This window comes from Gorilla gorilla, chromosome X (genome assembly GCF_029281585.2).
Source record: "Gorilla gorilla gorilla isolate KB3781 chromosome X, NHGRI_mGorGor1-v2.1_pri, whole genome shotgun sequence".
NCBI classification, from domain to species: Eukaryota; Metazoa; Chordata; class Mammalia; order Primates; family Hominidae; genus Gorilla; species Gorilla gorilla.
Window position 1 is genome coordinate 148354682 of NC_073247.2, and position 25036 is coordinate 148379717.

At 41.7% G+C, this 25036-nt stretch overlaps 2 protein-coding genes across 8 annotated transcripts in view; one reads left to right on the top strand and one right to left on the bottom strand.

The window, feature by feature from the left end:
- Positions 1-2781: 2781 nt before the first annotated feature.
- CD40LG (CD40 ligand) lies at positions 2782-15062 on the top strand. The gene is made up of 5 exons (XM_004064941.4): positions 2782-3070; positions 4931-5062; positions 9046-9103; positions 11028-11090; positions 13690-15062. Exons 1-5 carry the CDS (start codon positions 2915-2917, stop codon positions 14064-14066), a joined length of 786 nt encoding a protein of 261 aa, XP_004064989.1. The 5' UTR covers positions 2782-2914; the 3' UTR covers positions 14067-15062.
- A 5077-nt stretch (positions 15063-20139) lies between these two features.
- ARHGEF6 (Rac/Cdc42 guanine nucleotide exchange factor 6) overlaps positions 20140-25036 on the bottom strand; it is a 118040-nt gene continuing 113143 nt past the window's right edge. For all 7 annotated transcript variants that reach the window (XM_004064939.4, XM_063703344.1, XM_063703343.1 and 4 more), the window contains 2 exons: positions 24088-24142; positions 20140-22760 (listed from right to left, as the gene is read on the bottom strand). In XM_004064939.4, coding sequence (XP_004064987.1) covers positions 22620-22760; positions 24088-24142 — 196 coding nt within the window. In that variant the 3' untranslated portion in view covers positions 20140-22619. The remainder of the gene's footprint in view (positions 22761-24087; positions 24143-25036) is intronic.

Here is a 25036-nt window from a genome sequence, read left to right on the forward strand (position 1 = left end):
TATAGACACTTGCATGCACTCCTATACATGTATACATTTCTTGGAAACTAAGTTTGATAATCATTTCTGGACGTGTTAGGCAGCTGAAGATATTAAAACGGAGCCAACTCCCTGTTAGGGAGAGACAGGCATGAGAGGTTCTGAGACAAAGAACTTCTGATGCAGAATCAGAAATCAAAAAAAACAGCCTAAATTAGGAAGCTGGAAAGGTAGCCAATTGTGGCATTATGGTAGAGGACCAGGCAGAAGGATGAGAGAAAGAGAAGGCTTCAAGAATTGAGGTACAAGCAGGGCATTCTGGAGTCAGTTGCTGTCAGTGTGAAAGATGGATGGGGTGGGACAGAAAGAGAAACAGGAAGATAAGTTAGGATGGTACAATTCAGTAATCTACAAAGGAGAGGATATATGGGCCTGGAATAGGATGATGGCAGGGGCCATGGAGAGAAGTGGTGGCAACCAAGGTTTTTGGAGGAAGAAGCCACTGGGATTGGGGCAATCTGGGGCAAGAGAGAGTGAAAAATCATGAATGGATCCCAGATCTCTGACTTGGGCAATTAAGTGGGTGGTGGGACCATTCACAGAGATACGGAGAATCTTAAGGGAGAACAGGTCTGGATTGGAATTAGAGTGGTGAGATAAATTAATTTTAGAGCATACCAAATGTGAGATGGCTTTGGGATATCCAAGTAGAGATTTTCAGAGGTAGCTGTGCTTACAACTCTGAAGTTCAGGACTTCAGTTATAGATTTGAGATTTATCACAATGAAGGTGAGATTGAAACCCATGAAAGTTCATGAAACCCATGAATCACCCAATGAAACCATGGAGAACAAGAAGAGAGGGGAGGAGAGGAGAAGGGAGAAGGAAAGGAAATAGAGAGAAGGAATACCAAAGTTTTAAGGGATACAAAGAGGAAAGAGGATAACATGAAGAAGGATTCTGAGAGGCAGAAGCCCTTAAGAATAGGGTGATATAGAATTCAAGTGGGGAGAGCATTCTGGAAGATGACAACAGGATAGTAGGTCAACAGAGTAATAGAGAGGGTGCTAAAAATAAACTCTAAGAAGTATTCAGCCAAAACTATTATTGAGCTAATAATGGTGGGATCAATTTCAGGGGAATATTGTGGGCAGAAGTCAGACTGTAGGAGGCTGGGGATCAAGAAGTTGAGGCAAGGAGGTTGGACAACAACTGTTTTTTCAGGTTGGTCACGTGAACAAATCTGTGACCTTCAGCCTCCCCTCCCTCGGGTCTTGGCTGAGCTGATTGCAGGGTCCCTGCAGCTCTGGCACTCTCAAGTTGTATAAAACTGACAGTGCAGAAGTCCTTGAGCCCATTTTGGCTCTCATGATAATTTTCCTTCAGTGGAACTAAGGTTACTTGTCTAAGAACCAAAGCCTCTGACTTGACTGATCAAAGTTCATCACGTGCATCGAAGCCACCTACTTGGCAGATGTAGTGAAAAGCTACATAGATCTGGGCCCAGGACAGGATGCTGGGGCGTGGGAGGGGAAGAAAGCAGGTGCTAACTATATAGATAGCATGCCTATCAGAGCAGTTTTTACGTTTCCTATTTGTCTCTCAAAACAATTTTATAGGAATCATCAAAGCAATTTTATCATGGTTTCTAGACCAGGTTTGGATGTGAGGTAGGGATTTCCACAGCTGCTTTTAGTTTGAAGGAAATCTGATAAGATGATGCAAAAGCCCTTCAGAAATGTGTAATCCTACACACTTCGGTGATTCAATTCATTGTCAAAACTTAAGGTGTTTTTAATATTGTTATTGTTCATTTGGTTTTTACCAACATGTAAGGAGTTGGCAATTATTTGTTAAACTCGTGTCTTAGGCTAAATAAATTCCAAAAAATTCAGGATGAGAATTGTTTATTGCTTAACGTGTTTCAAATTTCTTCCATGCACATCTTTATTAGATCTTCACAGCAACCTACGGCATAAGCAAGACAGGTGCAAGTGCCTCCTTTGGGTATGAGGAAACTGAGGTCTAAAGAGATGAAGTGATTTGCCCAAGGCTCATAGCAATTTATTGGTAGAGGAAAGACTAGAATTCAGATCTCTTAACTGCAGCCTATTTTCCCTATTCTGAACCATTACATCAGCATCAACAATTATCTAATGGATTGGAACAGTGTACACAGGCAGCTTAGCTACGTCAAGTCACGATTTTTACTTTAACTTCAATTCCAGAGTCTTGGCCTGATTTCCCTCAAGACCCTACTTATCTTTGCCTTTGCAAAATTTATTTTTCTTGCATTGTCTTTCCAGCTAAATTTTCTTTAATAACCATCAGAATGCTTTTTTTGCTTTATGCCATGTAGACTTGACCTGAAAACCTGCCAGGCTTTCATTGAGTTTAGTGATTAAAGAAGTAAAGTTCTGAGAAGCAATTAGTTGATGGGACACCAGTCATAAAATCAATCCAAACTTTTGTTGACATGTGTTTCTTTCTCCATATACCAGGTTCCCACTTGGTATTAGTAAGATTGAAATTGAAATAAGTCTATTGCTGGTGGATGAATTTGTCACTTTCCTTGAAACTGGTGAACCCAAAAAGTTAGACAGTGATAGGAAAATACTGCCATTGTCTGTTAAGGAGTCTATGACATTTCAAGGCAAGAATGAATATATGGAAGAAGAAACTTGTTTCTTCTTTACTAACAAAAAGGAAAGCCTGGAAGTGAATGATATGGTTATAATTAAAAAAAAAAACAAAAAACCTTTACGTAACGTTTTTGCTGGGAGAGAAGACTACGAAGCACATTTTCCAGGAAGTGTGGGCTGCAACGATTGTGCGCTCTTAACTAATCCTGAGTAAGGTGGCCACTTTGACAGTCTTCTCATGCTGCCTCTGCCACCTTCTCTGCCAGAAGATACCATTTCAACTTTAACACAGCATGATCGAAACATACAACCAACCTTCTCCCCGATCTGCGGCCACTGGACTGCCCATCAGCATGAAAATTTTTATGTATTTACTTACTGTTTTTCTTATCACCCAGATGATTGGGTCAGCACTTTTTGCTGTGTATCTTCATAGAAGGTTGGACAAGGTAAGATGAACCACAAGCCTTTATTAACTAAATTTGGGGTCCTTACTAATTCATAGGTTGGTTCTACCCAAATGATGGATGATGGTAGAAACCAAATAGAAGAATGGTCCTGTGGCATAATGTTTGTTGCCTAGTCAATGAAGTCTCATATTCTTGTCTCTGGTTAGGATCTTGGGATCTGGAGTCAGACTGCCTGGGTTCAAATCTTGGCTCTGCCCATACCATCTCTGTTATCCTGGGGCAAGTGCCTCAGTTTCCACATCTGAGAAATGGGGATGGTATTGGTGTCCATTTCATAGATTAAGTGAGTTTAGCCTTGTAAAAAGCTTAGGAGGGGGTCTGATACATAGTAAGCACTATGTACGCACTAGCTATAATTATTTGCCAAAGTTCTGCTTTAAAAGTAAGCTATTTTTTTATGGAGACAGCTTTTTTCTTTTAAATTTCCAGCTAGGCAAGAAGAGCGTCAATTTGATCTAAAATTCCATAGTGCTTCAGATTAACATAGACATGGATAAGTCCCAGAATTTGCAGTCTTTTAGTAAAAGTAGCATTCTCTGTGTAATTCTTCACAAGCACTGATTGTAGTTGCAGGATGCTCAGTCTCCCTCTGAGATGTTTTACATTTTTAAATGGTTAGACTTGCAGGATCAAAAGAGCAGAGTAACTTAGTAGGCTGTTTTGCATTCTTAGGAAAAGAAAACCATCAGGATTTATTTTGTTTTCATGTATTTTTTCACTTCCACTGAGGAGTATAATTGGCTGGTGTTGACAAAATACCAATCATAGATGTAAAAGAGAAAGTTGATTAGTTTTCTTGCTGTTCCTAAAATTCTGGATGCAGGAACTGTGGCTAGAAAGCATCTGGATGATTGCACTTTATCAGGGATACTTGAGTGTCCTCTCTTAGGATCTGGACCTAGAATTAATGTCATGAGATTTTTCTAACAGGATAAGGTGAGGTAGTGAGGGCTGAACTCATCCACTGGGTTATCCAAATATTAGGTTTCACTGCTGACAAAAGAGGGGGCCTCTGGTCTGGTTGGTTATTTGTGTTTGGCCTGATGTGCTCTGTCAATCAAATGTATGGACATAGGCCTAGCTTCTAAAGGGGCAATAGTGACCTCAGTGGACTGATATTTACCATACTATTTACATGTGCTCTTAATGACGGCAGAAGCTGCCAGCTAACTGAATCTTGTTTTGAATCTAAAAAATCTACTCTTAAAGCAAGAAAATGGTATAAAATTAGTTGATAATGCAAGTGAATTCTGTACATTTAATTATTCTGAGACATTGGAAAATAAAATATCTTGTTACTTTGAGGATAAAAGATGATTTCTTTAAAAATGCAAATGTTTTCTACAAATACTAAAGTTAAAAGGGAGAGAGATGTAATTAGAACTCATTAACTGACACATTGCAAATTAACTTCTTTTTATAAAGCACTGCATCACAAACACTAAAATGAAGTGGGCAAATTAGCTCTGCAGAAAACTATTTTCTAGGCTGATGTTTATAATGACCAATCATTACTGAAGCAATGAGAAATGTGACAATTACAGAATATTGCTGCTATAGTATGTTGAAAAAATATGCATTTTGTAGTGAACATTTAGTAGAATAGCTCTGATTTCTACCTGGAGTTTCTGACAACATGACATCTTAATTGCTGTCTTTTATAGATTTTTAAACTGCAAATACAAAATAGCAATCAGCCAATATAATAACTTATTATTCCCCATTTATGCCTGAAAGTCCTCCTCTTGTTGATGCCGTGGAAATGAATGTAGAGGCAGATATATTAGCTGTATTCTCCTTCCGAATGACATTTATCATATCCTTGCTATTTCAAAATAGATAGAAGATGAAAGGAATCTTCATGAAGATTTTGTATTCATGAAAACGATACAGAGATGCAACACAGGAGAAAGATCCTTATCCTTACTGAACTGTGAGGAGATTAAAAGCCAGTTTGAAGGCTTTGTGAAGGTAAGCAGCTTAGTTGCTGGTAAAAGTGTCATTGAAATGTTTTACTACATTTGCTAGATCGGGAAACCGACAATGCCAATGTTTAAAGATTGGTTATAGACACACACACACACACACACACACACACACACACATATATATGCATGCAGATATACACACATACATGGGTGTGTGTGTGTGGGTTAAAAAAAACACAAAGACACTCTCTGGGGAAAATACACCCTTAGGGGCACAGTCACACATATTTGTGAGCTTACATATGCAGCTACCACTAGGCAAAATGATGAAGTCCACCAAGCTTGGTTTCTGCATTTCTGTGTCTCCCCATCCAAACCTTGATGCTCTCCCACTGGGGACCCAGAGTCTGATCCCCATTTCCCAGGGAAGCAATAGCCATCAACAGCTGCCGTGGCAGCAGGCCACAAGTGAAGGGACACCTGAAGACTGGTAACAGTCTCTGGTGCTTCTCTGATGATGGAATTTTAGATGTCCTGACAGTGAGATCTTTCCCTTTTACTGGGGAGAGAGGTGCAGGGAATAAGTAATAGACATTCTCAGTGTCGCTCAAACCAGACTCCATATAATATCACTTGCTCATGAAGCCCGCCCACTCTATGGCTGGTCATGACCAGAGGCACAGAGGGTTCAAAGCCTTTTAGCCCACCAGGCTGGTAGCTAGCATGAAGTCACTGCAGTGACTGTGGCTTATAACAGATACCTAAAACAAGAATTTTTAGAACCTTTACATTAATTCCATCATCACAGACATAGGGTCTAGGGGCTCTTTCTCCTGAGGCAGAACATCAAGAGTTCTTTCTGCCTATGTCCCTTTCAGAACAATGAGTCAAATACCCTTGGGCCTCGGCTCACTTAGGGGTCATTTCTAGGAGGCAGCACTCCACATTGAGGACAGTTCTGGGCCAGGTGGGTGGGTATCTGGGTAAACCAACAGGAATTAGTTCTCACATATAGATGATGTGTAATTTAATGCAGGCGTAAAAGGGTTAAGATCTTATTTCTGATCTTATTTCTGCCCTCCTGTACTGTCACCGAGGTGCCATTTAATTCATTAGCGAAGACTCTAACAGCTTATTCCTGAGTCACCTACGGAGAACAGAATGCGGCTCAAATCCGCTGCTTGCTTTCAGGTTCTTTACACTAATCTAGGCTTTAGATGAAACTCCTAAACCCTTTCTTTGCAAGACTGGCCGGCTAGAAAAATGATTTGAGTTTCTTCGGTTCTTCGAGGATTTGGGCCAGTATTACAGAGTACTGGAAGATGTTACCAGTTTAAATGTGAATAAAGGCACTTTCAAAACAATGGCTAATAATCCAAATAACAGACTGAATGTGCTTGGCTATGTGACTTTGGGTAAATAACTTCACCTTTCTGGGCCTCAGTTTTGTCATCTATAACATGAGCAGACAGATTATCTGTAAGGGCACTACCAGCTCTGACATTCTATAATTATGTGATAAGCCTTCAGTTCCCTCCAATGGCAGTGAGAGTGGCTTGTCAGTCCCCCTCGTTTCTTACGGAGACTTTTACGGTTGAATTCTCAATTCCTCACGTCATTATTTCAGGTTAGCTATGTATGTAAAGCTCCCAAAATCAGCTACCGAGGATAGGAGTAAAGAAAACAGTCAGTTTGGCCTCCCTGCTTATGCTTGTATGAAAAAAGTGACAGCTCCAAAGTTTCATATTCTTAAAAGGCAGATCTTTTCAGGCATATCAGCCAGGGCCCCAGGGATCTCCTCCTTACATGCAACTAAGGAGGCTCCTTGTCTCTACTGCAGCAGGTGTGGAACCCTAGTCAACACTACCTATACCTAGGATTACGTACAATGAGTAGATACAAAGCCCTCCAGCTACCCAATCCTCCCCCAATGACGGATCCCCTTTCCAATACGCTTTCCCCCAAATTTCTCACTCTAAAACAAAATTCGAGACTTTGAAAAAACTCAATAGGCCAATTATAGAATAGCTCCAGATTAGATTCATACTTTCTTAGCTAATTTTAGTAGGCTTTCTTTCCGGGCCACAGTCTGGTTGCACCTAAGCAACCTCAAGTTTGAATTTGGAGTCTTTGAATCAGGTCTTGATGGGGTCTTAGAAGTCATCAGATCCAATTCTCAATCCACAACTTCAGTCTTCTCTCCACCTCCTGACTAAGTGGTCATCCAATCTCTGTTTGAACATCTCTAATGACAAGGAACTCATTATCTCTGGAGGCAGGTAGCACCAATCTGTCATTTTGGGGGAAAGATGGTATTCAGGGCTCAAGTGAGGGTAAGCAGAGGTATTATTTTGAATAGTATAATTTCATATTAAAACTTACAACCCTCCACACCTCTGCTAGATGTTCAGTTCCATGATTATTTGCCCACCAATGCCTGCGATGCCTTTGAGAGAGTCAAAGCATTTCTATTTCAAGTTAAAGGGCAACCTGTCCGTACCTGCGACATGGAACTCCCACTAAGAGAGAAATAACCCATTCTGGATTTTCTGAAAGTCCACTTTAAAAAGTATTTCAGTTGAGGTGGGGAGTGAAGCAAGAAAAAAAAAAGGCTCTGGGGAGTGTGGCTGGGCGAAAGTTCACGGAAAGGCTAGGCTGGGCTCATGAAACACGAGCTTTGCTGACTTCATGTTTTCATCTTGGCCAGGCCTCAACACTAATGCAACAACTTAGCCTAAAAGTATCTCAACCTTGATCACCACACTCTACTTTTTGAAAAGACACTAAATAGTCATTTGTTTACTTGTGATCTCACAAACATTTTCCTGTCACCACATCTTCATAGTGCCGCGCTTCAGCTCAAATGGAAAGTTGAAGCTCTGGGGCCCATGTGAGTGTTCTGAGGCTCAGGTTCCCCTGGAGGCTCTATGAACTAGGCCCTTAAATCTGGCAACTGAGCTGAGCCTACAGCCAGCACTCAACAGTGACAGCACAAATTCCTTCTGGAGGAGGAAATAAAAGGAAGGGTCCTATAGACAACTGATTCCAGGAGTGGGAAGGAGCACAGGACTTTGATTATCATAAGATGTGAAAATACTACTGTCTGTCTTCTTCCCTTGTGTGCAGAGGATAGACAGATGGAATTAGCTAAGCCCAGCCTATGAATGCCATCTCACAGTTTCCACTCTTGGTTTAAACCTCAGCTTCTTTGGGTGACCTCATAATGACCAGTTAAGCCCTCCAGGCCTTTTGTTCAGTCTCTTTAAAATGGCAGCAACAGCCTTTATCATCTTCCAGCCTGTGTTGATGGAAGTTCCTGTTAGCTTCTTTAAATACCTCTAGGCTTCCTTCAGTTTATAAGTGAAAAGAAACCTTTTAAGAAGAGTCGCACTTGCCTTTGAACATCAACACCATTGGGAGATGGCCTGTGTTTCCGAAATGCTGATTATTCTAAATAAATACAGTGCAACTATCAATAAGAGAATCTCTTCAGCCCATTGAAAGGGATAGCAAAATTAAAAATGTCTGAGGGTCTTTTCATAGTCTGGCATTTCTCCCCAAGGTCAAACTTACTATTGTCTTTTCCTACAGGATTTCAGACCAGATTTATTCTAATAGATACACACCATGCTTTATGTTTAATAATATTCCATATACCAGTTCCCAGGGTAGAATAATCTCTCCATTAGGCATTATTTGTCAATATGTGTCAAAGCCAAGGAGGTTGAGGTCATAGGAAGGGTCAGGATCACAGCCTCTGGTCTGGAGAGAGCACTGGAATGGAGATAATAAGGCCTGGATTTTACTTCCAGATTCTCCCCTGGGCTTTTTGGGTTGTTGGCTCATCTGTCAGATCCATGGACTCCCAATTGGCATGATGGAATTAATGACAGGATCTGAGTCTATATGATAATCCTCACCAGAAACAGACAACAGAGTAATGACAGATGCAAAACGAATGATAATTTTAAAACCCCACAGCAGAGTCCCTGTCAAAATGACCTCTTGCAATGCTTCTTATTTTAGGATATAATGTTAAACAAAGAGGAGACGAAGAAAGAAAACAGCTTTGAAATGCAAAAAGGTAGGTTTGCTATTTGCTAATTTCTATGAATGCCTAAAAACTAAAAGGAAGCTTTAGGCTGATCATATTGAACAACCCAGTGTTTTGCATCAGGGAACTTTTAGCCCTGGAAATAAAACAGGAACACAATTGTCAAATTGACACCTTCTCTGGTCCCTGTGATTTGGGAAGACTTTGTACATATATATTTATGAAAAAAGGATATGTTCCTTTAATGCCGATGATACCAAATCTGAAGAAATCCCATTATGTTCAATACCTTAATAGAAGCAACCATACAGCCTGATACCACCTACAGTGGAATAAGAAGACAGGAAAGTCATCATTTGGTAACAGTGGCATTCATCACTCATTGATAACAGTTTTTCATGGGGCACAGTGGCCGGTGGAGCCTCTGGGATCAAGGAGTGACAATGTCACAGTGTTCTATTATTTGCCCTGTTCTTAAAGTGAGAGCATCCTGAACATCTCAGGGTTGGAAGAGACCTTGAGAGTTCTCAAATCCAGCACCATCCCCACAACAAAAATCTCCTTCACAATAACACTGACCGTCCAGCCTCTGATCAAACATGTCTAGGGATGAGGCACCTTCCACCTCGTAAGGCAGCCTGATCCGTCTTTGAATGGCTCTAATAATACTAAGATTACTATACTACTCGAGAGAAGTCTTTCCTCCTCAAGTCAAACTTTGTTCCTATAATCTCCACTCACTGGTCCCAGTTCTGCTCTTTGAGGCCCTAGTAAACAAAGTATAATTGCTCTCCTACCCAGCAGCTGTCCAGATATGGAAGACAGCAATCATGGCGGCCAAGCCTTGACTGAGCTTTTTCTTCTCCAGGCTAAAGATCCCTGATGTCTTCCACTGTTTCTCCTATGACCCTTTCCAGGCCCTTTCTTCTGCCACTCACCTCCTTTTCTTGGACACACTAACTTTTTCCTGTTCTTTTAGAATGTGGCACCGCAAACCAATACAATAATGTCTGAAGTGACTTCAGCAGCAGATTATGGGAAAGACGGGGTGTTGTTAGAGAGAATATTATATCACAAAGTTGGTGAACATGATGTTATGGCTTCTGCAAATTTAATACACACAAAAACATACATACATACAGGGATAGAGATACTATTTTCTGAGGCAAAGAGAGTACTCAGACCTTGCCTTAACTGTTGTTCTGGATACTAAATGGTCATCCGACTTCCATGAAGGTTTTATCTTCAGGATGACTGCAAGATATGTTGAGTAATAGTACCACGCTGTCTGTTAATTACAGAGAAACCTGAGGAAACAGTTTATGCAGATGCTGCCTAGAAGTCTTCAGGGAAATGATAACATTAACCAAACTGGTCATTTAGGTCATGCAATTTAACTCAACATTTATAGGGCACTTACAAAGTGCCCAATATCAGGCTCATAACTGGACAAAAAGAAACTTCCACACAGTCTCTGCCCTTAGAAGATTGGCACATCTCATTAGGGAGCAGGGCTTTAAAACAAGAAATAATTAAAGACAGATACAATAGTTCGGCCAGATGCTTGACCAATTCAGAAACCATAAGAATCTTACTAAGTGTGCAGACTTTGGAGCCCACTAAAATCCCCAGTGTATGGAATTGTTCCTAAAAGCAAGATTCACGGTATGTTTAATGAAGACCAGTGTTTTTAGCCTGTGTCAATCTATGCAAAATGGAATCGAGTATTGATCAACTGTTAGGAGAATGAGACCGATGGAAACAGCCAATTCAATTACTCAGATATTAGAAACCAACTTTTCCTTCAGTGGGAGAGATGTCAGACCATTTTATCTTTCCTTTTATATAATCTATTTTTGCACAGTCTCTATTACACAGTTGTAGAACTGGACCAGATAGTTTTGTGGGCAGTTTTTGCATTATTTTAGCCTGACAGTTTTTGGTTCCATTTCAGGTGATCAGAATCCTCAAATTGCGGCACATGTCATAAGTGAGGCCAGTAGTAAAACAACATCTGGTAAGTCACACAGCATCTGAGCGGTAGCCACCCAAGGGGAAAGGCTGGGATGCCGAAGTCATGTTACCTAATGGTTAAACTCCTCTTTTCCCCTGGGACCCAATTTACAAACCTACCCCTACACTTCTCCTATTCCCTTCTTTGTCTTCAAAGTGAGTTCAAATGCACAGATGGGACTTAGAGGGACAAAAGGAGGTGGAATGCAATCTGGATGTTCTCATTATGTTCTTGCTCAATGGCTGATTCTAAATGATGAATTACTGGGTGGAGGGACCATTGTTCTGACAACATAGAAGAAATGGCATGTAGTGACCTCCTGACTGGGAGCATCCCTCCTCCTAACCCCTCTTCACTGTGTGGAAATGGGCCTCATGGGGTATTTCCTGCCATCTGTCAATCCCTGTATGATTAAGCTCAGCCTCACTGAGGCCAACCTCAGGGAAATTAAAGGTAAAATCATTCTGTAAAGATCAATAGGTCCCAAGACGTTACATTTTCCAATGAAGTAACAACAGACGACATATTGTGATCTTTTCAACTCTGAACGATTTTATTTCCATATACGTTCTGCCACCATGCTAGCCTTTAGATATTTTTTCCCAAATGTGCATCTTGCGATAACTGGTGCCGAAGAATATGTCGTATCTGATAAATGGATGGAAACATGCACGCTAACATAAAGTCCCCCATCAACATAAAGGCAAGAGCGTCAGAGGAGTCTTTGAAAAATTCAACAGAGTGCTCCGGAATGGAGTTCTAAGCAGTGCATGTGTGTGTGCATATGTGTATGTGTGTGACAGAGAGAGAAAGAGAGACGGACAGAGAGAGAAAAAAGACACTGCTTCATCTCTGAAGTGGCTTGGGCTTCTCAGTAGGTGTAACACATGGACAGTTATCATTATCATGGATCATGGTACCAAAGTAAGAGCACTGAATAGGGAGTTTTTGAACGCTGGGATTCAAGGACCATGACCACCGCTTGCTGGGTGACCTTGAGCAAGACCCTTTACCTATGCAGCAGTTTTCTACTTCACCTACTTTACAGGGTGGCTTTGAGCATCAAATCAGCTAATGTGGCCAAAAGTGATGCTGTCAAGTGCTGTACAACTGTAAGGTGACACTACTTAGTCTACTTCACCATGGCTTAGATGTCAAAAGGGTGACATAAAGCCCCTCATTAATACCAGTTAGTTACACAATATTTAATAATTTTGTCAAGTACCCCTTCTCTCTTCTGGATCAGATGACAACAACAGAGAAATCTCCTAGAAGAATAGCTTCCCACTGGTCTTTTTTCGCCTGTATCTAAACCCTTGATCTTGGATATATTTCATAGAGCTCAGATTCTCCCAAAAGGCTCGTAATGGATATCAGTCCTACAATATCTTACAGTCTGCATCACAATAGGTTTCCAGGGGATCAGATGGGAAGACAGTAACATTCCACCCCCACCCCAGTCCCAAACCTCTTCTTCCTACCTAGCCATGCTGCTAAAATCTTGCCCTACATCCCACAGCAAGTACTAAAATTAGGTAAGGACGTACCAAAGTAAAGTTACTGAACTAAAAGATTGAGAACCTGCCCTTTTTTTTCTCAATAAAATGGTTCTAATGAAGCATTGTTTCTGGAGTGGTCTGGAGGGCCCGGATCTGTCAGGCATTTCAGGATGCCTCCCTATTAGTAAAGGGCGAGTCTTAGCAGGTGGGATCTTGTGCCCTGATAGACCTAAGACTATCGAATAGGAATTATTTTTTAAAAAGCTCAAGGAAGCAAACACATCAGTACTTTCACTTTTCCTCAACCCTCACCCCCATCAGTCAGTCTAGCTTTCTGTGGGAGCTGAGATTTCAAGTCGGGTGCACACACTACTTTGAACCCACTCAACATCTCAGCCGAGAAAATGGCACACTGTTGGTGGGTACTCTGGCTTAGCCACAAGAATACTGGTACTTTCAAGTTGGTGGCGCCCACTACAATGGGAGATCAAAACATACCGTGAAATGAGCACACAGTTTATTTTCATACTTCCTTGCCTAATTTTAGTCCTTGCTGGGGGAGGCAGATCAGGTTTGCAACAGCATGATCAGGTAGGAAGAAATGGGGTCTTTTCTCTGTGCTGAGGCTGAGCTAGGTAGACTGACAACTCTCTGACTTTGTAAAATTCAAGGCAAGCAAGGTATTCATGGTAATATTAGCAAAAATTTGGTGTGAGTAATTTGGTATGTATAATTTATGATGTCAAATTTTGAAATCATTTGTGCCTTCTTAAGTTCAAGGCAAATTGGCTATAAGAACTCTAACGAGAGAAAGAAACTCACTGTGATCTCTTACTTTATTTAATCTTCACAAGTCTCTGAAATATGCTCCAATATGAGCCCCGTGTTGCAGATGAGGAACTGAAGCTCATGGAGATTTAGAGACTTGCCCAAGCTTAAATAGAGCCTAGATTGGAACATGGCTCTGTCTGACTCTGAAGCCCATGGAAGGGGCCTTGAGAATCCATCCCTATACAAAGCCAATATCCAACATTAAACTATATTTTTTGTCAGAACCATGCTCTGCTTCACCTCACCACAAACTTTCCCTCTCTTTGTAACAGTGTTACAGTGGGCTGAAAAAGGATACTACACCATGAGCAACAACTTGGTAACCCTGGAAAATGGGAAACAGCTGACCGTTAAAAGACAAGGACTCTATTATATCTATGCCCAAGTCACCTTCTGTTCCAATCGGGAAGCTTCGAGTCAAGCTCCATTTATAGCCAGCCTCTGCCTAAAGTCCCCCGGTAGATTCGAGAGAATCTTACTCAGAGCTGCAAATACCCACAGTTCCGCCAAACCTTGCGGGCAACAATCCATTCACTTGGGAGGAGTATTTGAATTGCAACCAGGTGCTTCGGTGTTTGTCAATGTGACTGATCCAAGCCAAGTGAGCCATGGCACTGGCTTCACGTCCTTTGGCTTACTCAAACTCTGAACAGTGTCACCTTGCAGGCTGTGGTGGAGCTGACGCTGGCAGTCTTCATAATACAGCACAGCAGTTAAGCCCACCCCCTGTTAACTGCCTATTTATAACCCTAGGATCCTCCTTATGGAGAACTATTTATTATACACTCCAAGGCATGTAGAACTGTAATAAGTGAATTACAGGTCACATGAAACCAAAACGGGCCCTGCTCCATAAGAGCTTATATATCTGAAGCAGCAACCCCACTGATGCAGACATCCAGAGAGTCCTATGAAAAGACAAGGCCATTATGCACAGGTTGAATTCTGAGTAAACAGCAGATAATTTGCCAAGTTCAGTTTTGTTTCTTTGCGTGCAGTGTCTTTCCATGGATAATGCATTTGATTTATCAGTGAAGATGCAGAAGGGAAATGGGGAGCCTCAGCTCACATTCAGTTATGGTTGACTCTGGGTTCCTATGGCCTTGTTGGAGGGGGCCAGGCTCTAGAACGTCTAACACAGTGGAGAACCGAAAACGCCCCCCCGCCACCCTCTCGGACAGTTATTCATTCTCTTTCAATCTCTCTCTCTCCATCTCTCTCTTTCAGTCTCTCTCTCTCTCAACCTCTTTCTTCCAATCTCTCTTTCTCAATCTCTCTGTTTCCCTCTGTCAGTCTCTTCCCTCCCCCAGTCTCTCTTCTCAATCCCCCTTTCTCTCTAACACACACACATAAACACACACACACACACACACACACACACACACACACACACACACACACACACACACACAGGAGTCAGGCCGTTGCTAGTCAGTTCTCTTCTTTCCACCCTGTCCCTATCTCTACCACTATAGACGAGGGTGAGGAGTAGGGAGTGCAGCCCTGAGCCTGCCCACTCCTCATTATGAAATGACTGTATTTAAAGGAAATCTATTGTATCTACCTGCAGTCTCCATTGTTTCCAGAGTGAACTTGTAATTATCTTGTTATTTATTTTTTGAATAATAAAGACCTCTTAACATTATCGTTGTTGTTTGAGTACCTAAAGCTCCCAGCCAGGTTGGGGAAAGAGGAAGCATTTGGAGGGAATTTTCCCAACCTTTGTGATGTTTTCATAAACTTTGTTCTCAAGCTACTTACATTATAAAATATCTTGGTGGCAGCACACTTTCTGGAAGTCTGTGACAGCCTTTGATCGATGATGTGCTAGCCTATTCAGTGAAAAGCAATCTAGGTCTTTATTTCCAGCTTCTTCTGAAAAAGTTGCAGGAGATTGAAAGAACTTTTTTTTATTAATCACAGCCAAGTGAGGCTATTAATAATAAGCTTATTAATAGCTGTCTAGGTGGTTCCACTTAGGCAAGAGGAAATGGAGCTGGGAAAACCTGAGGGGAAGTATTGGCCCCCCAGTCTTCCACTGAAGTCAATGGAGCCATTTCTTGTCACCTCCAATAGAGGAATTTTTCATGTAAGAAACCCAGAGTGGTGTGTTCATCTTTACCGGGTAAGTCCTACATGCTCACTGTTGGTTATCTCCCTGGGCTCATGGTTTTAACTTAGCAGCATCTTCAAGCCACTAATGCCATGCCTTTTGTTCTCAACTGTCTCCTAGAATTTGCCTGCATCTCCAAAGGGTGGGCCTAGTTCCTCAAACCCAGTACATTCCAACTGAACTCTTAATTTTTCCCCCCACACAATGGGATCTGTGTTCAATGTTTCCCAGTCCAATGAATGGTGTCTTTATCTACCCAGTTTTTCAAGTCAGAAACCTGGCTTGACTTCACTCTCATCACCCCCATGTTCAATCCCTCCAGCCTATGCTCATCAACCCTATCTCTTAAGTAGTCCTTAAGTTAATCTACTTCTTTCTATCTCTACTATTTCTATCCTAGTCCCAACTATCACCATCTCTCTTCTGAAATAGTACAACAGCCTCCTAGATTCCCTGCCTCCACTCTTGCTCCCTTCCATCCATTCTCCATGCACAGCCAGTCCCCTGCTTCTTATGAACCTTGGAATAAAGACCAAAATAATCAATTTCATCTCCCGCTGCCACCTCTCTTGGTCTCTTAAGTTCTAGCCCTCAGTTCCTCTAAGCAAGGTTACAAATGCTTTCCTACCTTAGGGCCCTGGAATGCTGTTTTCTCTTCTTGCAAGACCCATTTCTCTCCCCCACTGCACCCTGCACTTAGCAAGTGCTTCACAGCACTTATCATGGTTGAAGTTTTCCCTACTATGCTGTGAGCTTCTTGAGGACCAAGACCTTGTCCCATTCACCATGATAACTTCAGCGTCTACCACAGGACCCAGCATTGAATTGGCCCTTTATTTGGTGCATGAAGGAATAAATGAATGAATAAATACAGCTGCTTATAACTCAATAGCCCAGAAAATAATTCTGTGTGTTGGCTGAGGCAAAAATTTGCTACACTGAAAGGATCCTCATTATGTAAAAAATATCTGGATGATAAAAATGCACTCATGGAGTAAAAAATGACTGAGAATTATGCTGTAGCTAAAAACAGATAATATGTTTTTATTATACATTTCATGATAATTTGCAAAATAATATATGTTTGTTCCAAACTTCAATTGAACATTTTCAGCATTTTCCTATAAATGAAAAAGACTCGAGTACATTTCTGATGTACCTGTAATAGTCTGATCATAAATTATCTAATTTAGTTCCATTTTTATAATCATGTCACTTCTGCCTTCTATCTAAGGGGGAGGGTGGGAATGTTTGAAATACCAAATAATTATTTCTAGATAAAGAGAAAATAAACAAAGGATAAAATATTACTGCCTCTGTTATTTGATGGTTAGCAAATGACCACAAAACGCAAACAGTGTGCTCTAGCAAGCTGTCAGAACAGGGGCGCCCCCACTTAAACGGAAATGACATGTAAACTTTTGGGCTTCAGGAGAGAATACATTCTGTGCTACATTCAACTATTTTCACAGGGCCCAATGCCACTGTGTTGGGAACTGCACTGCTTTAGACTTTTAAAGTAGTCTGAAGTACTTTGAGACACAGAAACATGGAACTAAGTATGATTTTTATGTTATTTTTCTCTGTGAATCACATCCCCACTAAAACAAAACAAAACCAGAAATGCTCATTGTAGTGTAGTAGTTAAATCTCGAGTCAGACAGATACAGTCTTAATCTAGGCTCCACTATTAACCAGCTTTATAAGTACAGGCAAGTCATTTCACCTCCTCTAGTCCTCTGTGTCTTCATCTGTAAAGTGGGAATAAAAAGAAGACATGCTGGGTCAGGCATGGTGGCTCACGCCTGTAATCCCAGCAGTTTGGGAGGCTGAGGCAGGTGGATCACTTGAGGTCAGGAGTTCGAGACTAGCCTGGCCAACATAGCAAAACGCTGTCTCTACTAAAAACACAAAAATTAGCCCAGCATGGTGGTGTGTGCCTGTAATCTCAGCTACGTGGGAGGCTAAGGCAGCAGAATCACTTGTACCCAGGAGGGGGAGGTTGCAGTAAGCCAAGATGGTGCCTGTGCACTCCAGCCTGGGCGACAGAAGCAAGACTGCATCTCAAAAAAAAAAAAAAAGTTTATAAAGATTCAGTGAGATTGTCCACAGAAAGTCCCCAGCAGAATCTGCTCTCTGGAGAAGATCATCATGTAAGAAGCACTAAGGTGGGTCTCTACATGGTCCCCAGCACACCTGTCTGCATTCAGTGGTGCAAGTGGACAGGGTGCCATCTTAAATGGTTGAAACTTCTGAGACCAAGGAGAATGCCTGGCAACCCAGGTACACATGAGAGCCTTTGCTCATGTACTAGATCAAAGACCACACCCAATGTGAAGCAAAGTGAAACCAAAAAAAAAGAAAGAAAGAAAAAGCAAACATTACAGTAGACCTGTGGATAGCAAAGACCCTTTTTTTATGGTATAGTTTTATTGTCAAAAACTGCTAAGCGCTGGGGGCTTGGAGTTGCCAAATTTTTCAGTAGGTTTGAGAAGATTACATTTATATATATATATATATATATATATATATATATATATATATATATATATATATATATATTTAGATGGAGTCTTACTCTGTGGCCAGGCTGGACTGGAGTGCAATGGCATGATCTCGGCTCACTGCAACCTCTGCCTCCCAGGTTCAAGCGATTCCCCTGCCTCAGCCTCCCGAGTAGCTGGGGCTGCAGGTGCGTGCCACCACGCCCAGTTAATTTTTTTTTTTTTTGTATTTTAGTAGAGATGGGGTTTCACCATGTTGGCCAGAATGGCCTCGATCTCCTGACCTCGTAATCCGCCCGCCTCAGCCTCTCAAAGTGCTGGGATTACAGGCATGAGCCACCGAGCCCAGCCGAAGTTCTATATTTAGGAATGTTTCTTTAAAAGACGATGACCATTGATTCCCAGTCTAAGGGGCATCAGCACAGAAACCTCCCCCTTCCATACCACACTTTCACACTCCTCTGAGTCATTCTTCAAGCAATTCAGTAACTTTCAGGAAACTGCCCCACTCCTGCAGTTCCACTGAGTTATCTATAAGGTAGCTGCATCCATGGGTCTGGAGATCAGGAGAAAAGTCAGAATGGAAAACTGTGGACATGGGAGTCATCTGCATTTTGATAAATGAAGTTATGGGGGTAGTCAAGGTTGTCTAGGAATAGGCTATAGATTGGAAGAGACGAGGAAAAGAGGATCAGCAATGTTCAGGGGACAGCCTAAGGAGGCAGGTCCAGCAAAGGAGACTGAGGGGTGACTGAATGAATGCCAAGAAAGTGTGGGCTCACGAAAACCAAGGAAGGAGAGATTCATCAAGAAGGCAAGGGTCAAATACTGCAGAGACGTCAAGGTGAGGATCAAAAAGCCGATGGATTTGTCAATTATAAGCTTAATAGTGACTTCACAAAGGTGGATGGCTAAGGTAGGAACCTTAGCATGTACCAAGTGTGCAGGAGGATACGTGATAGAGAGAGCATGGGTCCAAGAGTCAGACAGACTAAGGTTTCAAATTCCAGCTCCACCATGTACTAGCAAGTTACTCAACATCTCTGTGCCTCTGTTCATTTGTGAGTGGAGATAACAAAAGCAAATACTTAATAAGGTTGTTGTGAGGCTTACATGAGCTTAATCGTGTAAACCACTTAGTACAGTGCCTAGCACACATGAGATGCCATGTTCTATCTATTGGCTCAGAGCAGGAATCATAAACCACTGAAGGTATCTCAGGCAGAAAGATAATCAGTTGTCTACAAAACCACTGGGCTACATAAGTGGAAGTCAGGGGAAGTCAGGAGACTGCCACTGGACTAATGGCTTCAAGGTCATATCATTGCAGTTGTGATCCACATTTTAGGAGGCTGCTGCCACCACTACAGTCTCTCACTCACAAAGCTGTGAATAGACACACTGGAATGTGGAGTACAGAAGCCACAAACACATCTTTGGAATCACCTGCTGGCCACCAAACCCCAAGAAGATAGCCTCTGCCCAACTTAAGCCTTCCAAATTTTGTTGGCAGAAGTGAACATGTATCTGAACCCACATTTTATCCAGAACCCTAGCTGCAAGGGAGTCTGGGAAATTGATTTTTCAGCCTTTATGTTTTTGGAAAGAAACAGAAAAGGGGTAGGAATGCATGTGGAGCAGCAGATAATTTCCACCTCATCAGTCTTTAAGTAGAACGAATATTTTCATCCTGAGTGCTGACACCAGCATTCCAACTGTGGTCAAAATATAGGATTATCACTGATTGACAAAATCCTGCCAAATTCAAAGAGGAATCAGGACAGGAATAAATATCAAGGGATAAGCTTGAGCAGGAAAATACATTTTTCTCTAATATCAAAAAGCAGATGGTGAGCAGGGATATAATTTATAGGTTTGGGCCAGAAGAAGAGAGGTAGAGAAGTTAAGGAAGGTTCTGTCTCAGGGCATGTATTATCTCTGTAAAGTTGGGAGCAAATGTCATCTGCCCTGAGTGAAAAAGGTTGAGACTGGCTAGAGGGCTTGGTGAGAGCAGACTAGCTAATGAGGGAAATGGGAGAGGAAGCTGACACAGCACAAGAAATCTTTCTGCACACCGGCTAGCAAAAAAAGAAGCAAAAGACTTATTTTTATAAAGCACTGTTTATTTTTATGTATTGAAAATGTCCATTTTAAAAGTCTTCAAAATAAAAACAAGTTAGAAAATTTGAGCTTGTGTTAAGAAGGGGCAGGACAGAAAAGGAACTGAAAGGCCTCTACGGGCAGCAGTTTAATTACAGGGCAACAGGAACCCATTTATAGAGTATTGTAAACAACACAACTATGGCGACACTGCTCTCAGATTAACATGGCTTCATTTCCTTTATATTATAGTTTAGTGTGTAAGCATGGTTACCACTCTGCACAAGCTTCGTTATCCAGAGTACCGAGGGCCCCTCATCAGAAGGGCCAAGTCCCCAAAACATGCATATGTACTCATCACTGTAAAATGAAGACCTTTCAATATTTTCAGCAATCAACTAAAGTATTCCATAATCACAAAAATGTTTCCTATAGATGCAGTTTGCACATTTATTGCAAGCCATTGACTAACCACAGAATGGGCAGATGTGAAGATCTGTGTTGATGTTGTTGTTGGTGGTGGTAGTACTGATGTTTTTAATTTTTAAGTGAAGGATGTTATATCTAAATGGCTGTGCTAAAAAACAGAACAACAGCCATTCCTAGAAATTTCTTTACTCTTCAGCTTCCAAACACGGCTGTGTGTGGTTGGCTGATGTTGGACTGCAAGAATAGTCCATTTCCTGTGGATGGTGTAATTTCTGCTGTGCAGCAAGCAGACAACAGCCCTGTACCACGTAGCTATGGGACCTTGAGACTCTCAGTACCAAAAATAAAAAGGGCTCCTCAGCAAGCTGGGGGTTTCAAACTTCAAGTTTTGTTTTTTCAGAGACAGAGGTGTCTCTCTGTTACCTAGGTTGGAGTGCAGTGGTGTCATCACAGCTCACTGCAGCCTTGACCTCCTGGGCTCAAATGATCCTCCCACCTCAGCCTCCTGAGTAGCTGGGACCACAGGTGTGGGCCACCATGCCTGGCTTCAAGTTTGGTTTTTAAACAACATTTGCAAAACCCACATTTATAGGCATCCATCAAATATATTATAAAGGCAATTCTGATCAGCCCTTTGGCCTCAATTTCCAGTGACCTTCCCCATCTGGCCAAATTTCTCTTGTCTTTTGGGGAGGGAGGGGTGAGTGGCACTGAGCCTTAGGCCAACTTTCAATGGTGCTGAATTTGGATGTGTGCTGTTCTGTGACTGTCTTCTAAACCTGGTTTCTCACAGTTCTAGTTTCTGGGATAAAGTGGATGATGTGATTCAATGAGCAACTTGAGTCAATCAGTCCCGAATAATCCAGCACACAGCTACTAGAGGGGCCCTTTTGTTCTGGATGTACAAATTGGACCAGAAGCATATTTCTGCAAATACTGCTTAGAGTCCCACCCAAAGAGGCCAATTAATATTACAACTTCTCACAGCATATATGAGAGAGTAATAAAGTGAATGAAAGCTGTCTACTAGGGCACAATATCTTCTTAATGCAGATTGTTTTGAAGGACAAAACATCACAGTTTGAATATGCAACGTACATAAAGTAACTCCTCACAGTCTAACTACATTTTTTAAAAAAGTAAGCAAAGCACATACATACTAGTTTACACACCACTTGGTAAGGTTGGCTAAAAGCACTGGGGAAATAGAAAACTTACACACTAGGCAGAATGAGGGAAAGAAACCTATCATGCAATGGGAAAAGGCGGTCAACTCTGCTACTAAAAGGGAGGATTGTCCAGTAGAATTTGCTGATGGATTTGGTGTTGGTGTGGGTGACCAGAGCTTCTGCCCCCCTGAGTTACAATTTACACGACACAAAAGGAATAAGGGTACTACAGTTTTCTTGGTCTTATAGACAACATAGGGCAGTAATTTTAAAACCTGTGATTGAGGGGAGGCATGTGATGGTCTAAGGAAGGGCAGCTGGATCATTGGGCAGATGTGTTTGTCTTTCATCCTACCCAAGCCATAGTCTGGAAGATTTGCCTTCAGTAAATTAAGTACTAAGAGGCTTGCAGGTACAGGAAAGCACTGGGGGAAAAGTTGGGTTCACATTTAATAAGCCTTGGCCAGCTGCTTTGCAAGGGCAGCCAGCCCAAAGAATGTGACCTGAGGGCAATGGCTGTTGCAGAGGCACTGTGAACGGAAGGCAATCTGAAGACCTTTTAAGTAACTGGCCTGCATTCCCTTTCTCTTTCTTACTGAATGGAAAAGACTCTGGGGCCATCTCTACCACCACTTCCTGCTTTTTCACCTGTTGAAAAAAAAAATGAACAACCAACCAATAACCAAACAACAGCAAATGCCCAAGCGCGCATGTGCACGCACACACACACGCACACAGAGGGGAGAGAAAGAGAAGAGAGAGGGAGAGAGAGAGAGAGACTCAAACACAAAACAAAAGCCAAAGAAGTGAGCAAACTGAGTCAAATCATTCAGCGGGACATTTCAAGATGCCCTGAAGGCACACTCCACCCAGTGGCACAGTGATGGTTATGGAAGAATTGAGGTCTTGCTACTGGACTCGCCTCGAATACACTCATCTGTTTGCTTCAAAAGCCTCCGCACCAGCTTTTCTAGGTCCCTTCTTGACTTCAATTCTTCTTCCAGGCATTGCTTCATTCTTTTATTTTCCTATGATGGGGAAAGATTTGTTGATTATCAAACAGAGGGGGGCCCTTCCAAGGGCTCCTCCTGCTCATCCTCGGGGCAGCTTTCATCACTGACTCTCTTTCTTTCCTCGACCTTCCCTCCCTCAGCATCTATGACAAAGCAGCCTGTCGATTCTCCTGCCTGTCTCTGGGAAACCTTTTGGATTCTTCTTCCCTACCCTGATCCTCTTCTAATTTAACTTGCTTTTCACTTAGTGTCACTTCTGTTTCAACCCAAGTGTCTATTAAGGGGACTCCCAAATATCTCTGGTACTGACCTCGTCTCCTGAGAATCGGGTCCACAATCTCAACTGCCAGCCTGGTATTTCTTCTTCTTCTTCTTCTTATTATTATTATTATTATTATTATTATTATTATTATTATTATTTTATTTAAGAGATGGGGTCTCACTCTATTGCCAGGCTGGAGTGCAGTGTAATCATGGCTCACTGCAGCCTCAAACTCCCGGGCTTAAGTGATCCTCTCACTTACCTGAGATTACCTGGCAGCAGCTTGGTATTTCCACCTAGATATGTCACAAGCACCTTAAACTCATCAGGTCCTAAAGTGAACTCAGTATCTCTCTCAACACCCCAAACTTCTCCTCCTCCTGTGATTACTGATCTCCATGAAGGGGCACCATCATATGCTACTAGACACCCTGGGAAGAAGCTTCATCTTTAATCCCTGGCTCTTTCTTAATCTCAAAATCATATTATCCTCGTCCATAGGTTCAAACTCTGCAGTATGCCATCCTTTACATTCGTTTTCCTCCTCCCCAGCCTCATTACCCTGCCTCAGTTCAGGACTCTGACAGGTCTCACCCTGAGTTTTGTAAGAGCCTCCTAAGTGGTCTTCTAGTCCCTGATCTCTCTCCCCTCGCATCCATCCTTCACTCTGTCACCAGATACAGTCAGTCCTCACACACAGGGCACAGTGTGCATCACGGAGCACTGGGCCACATCGGCAGAAAAGCCCACAAACCATGATGAATGGTTCTCTTTACACTTACACACTCATGAATGACTAGTCTTTTCTTAAAGTCTGTTTATGGATGTCAGAGAACAGGAAAGTTGTAACTAACTTTGGAACTCTATTGTGAACTACTACATAGAAATACAAGCAAGCCTCGGAAATTTAAATTCAAGGCTACATGATAAAATCAACAAAACCTACCTTGATGACACAAGGAAAACAAAAATCCCCCCTCGCTACCTTACTCCTAGGCCTTCCCTGAAAGCATGAGCAGCGTGAGGCAAGAAAAAGAGAATGGTTCTATTACCTGAGAAAATGATTTTATATTTTATTACCTGCTTCAGTTCTTTGACCTCGTCCTTCAAGGCGTAAACAGTATCAACAAGGCTCCTAGAAAATAAAGATAAAATTCAGAGACAAATGGCTTGCACTGAGGTACTGTTAAAATACTTAACAATAAAACCCACTTTATAAAAATACAGATCCTGAAAAACAGTGGACTTTCTAGCTGATTGGGAATCACACTGCTCTAAATGGTTTCCATCTTCTTGACTTTGATGGAAGAACAACCACCACCACACATGCTTAGCTAAATGCAATGTCATTACACCTTTTCTATACTTCCCTCCTCCTTTTCTACTCACTTCCCAGCTTGGGTGAACAAAACACAAGAGACTAGGGCCCGTCACTAAGTTTTTCTTTATCTAGCTTTGTTGAGGGATAATTGACAAAGCTGTACAATGTGATGTCTTGATATATGTATACATTGTGAAGTGGTTACCATAATCAAGCTAATTAACATATCCATCTCCTCACATAGTTACCTTTTGTATGTGTGTGGTGGAAATCTACACTCTTAGCAAACTTCAAGTATACTCCATTGTAAACTATGCAGTCTTCCCTCCCTCGGTATCCATGGGGTATTGGTTCAAGGACCCCCATGGATACCAAAATCCACAGATGCTCAAGTCCTTAACATAAAATGGCATAGTATTTGCATATAACCAATGCGCATCTTCCCATACACTTTAAATCATATCTGGATTACTTATCATACCTAATACAATGTAAATACTATGTGAATATTTGTTATACCATATTTCTTAGGAAAAAACAATATGGTATAACAGTGCATACATATATCAAGATATCACATTGTACACCTTTGTCAATTATCCCTCAACAAAGGCGGAAAAAGAAAAACTTTATTAGGTATGAAAAAAATCTGTACATGTTCAATACAGATGCAACCATCCATTTTTTTCTGAATATCTTTTTGATCTG

Bases quoted from the DNA above. Each gene is read 5' to 3' on its own strand.
- CD40LG (XM_004064941.4), top strand. From the start codon at position 2,915: ATGATCGAAACATACAACCAACCTTCTCCCCGATCTGCGGCCACTGGA. The intron at 3,071-4,930 runs GTAAGATGAACC...ATTTCAAAATAG, and splicing joins TTCATAGAAGGTTGGACAAG to ATAGAAGATGAAAGGAATCT. The intron at 5,063-9,045 runs GTAAGCAGCTTA...TTCTTATTTTAG, and splicing joins AGTTTGAAGGCTTTGTGAAG to GATATAATGTTAAACAAAGA.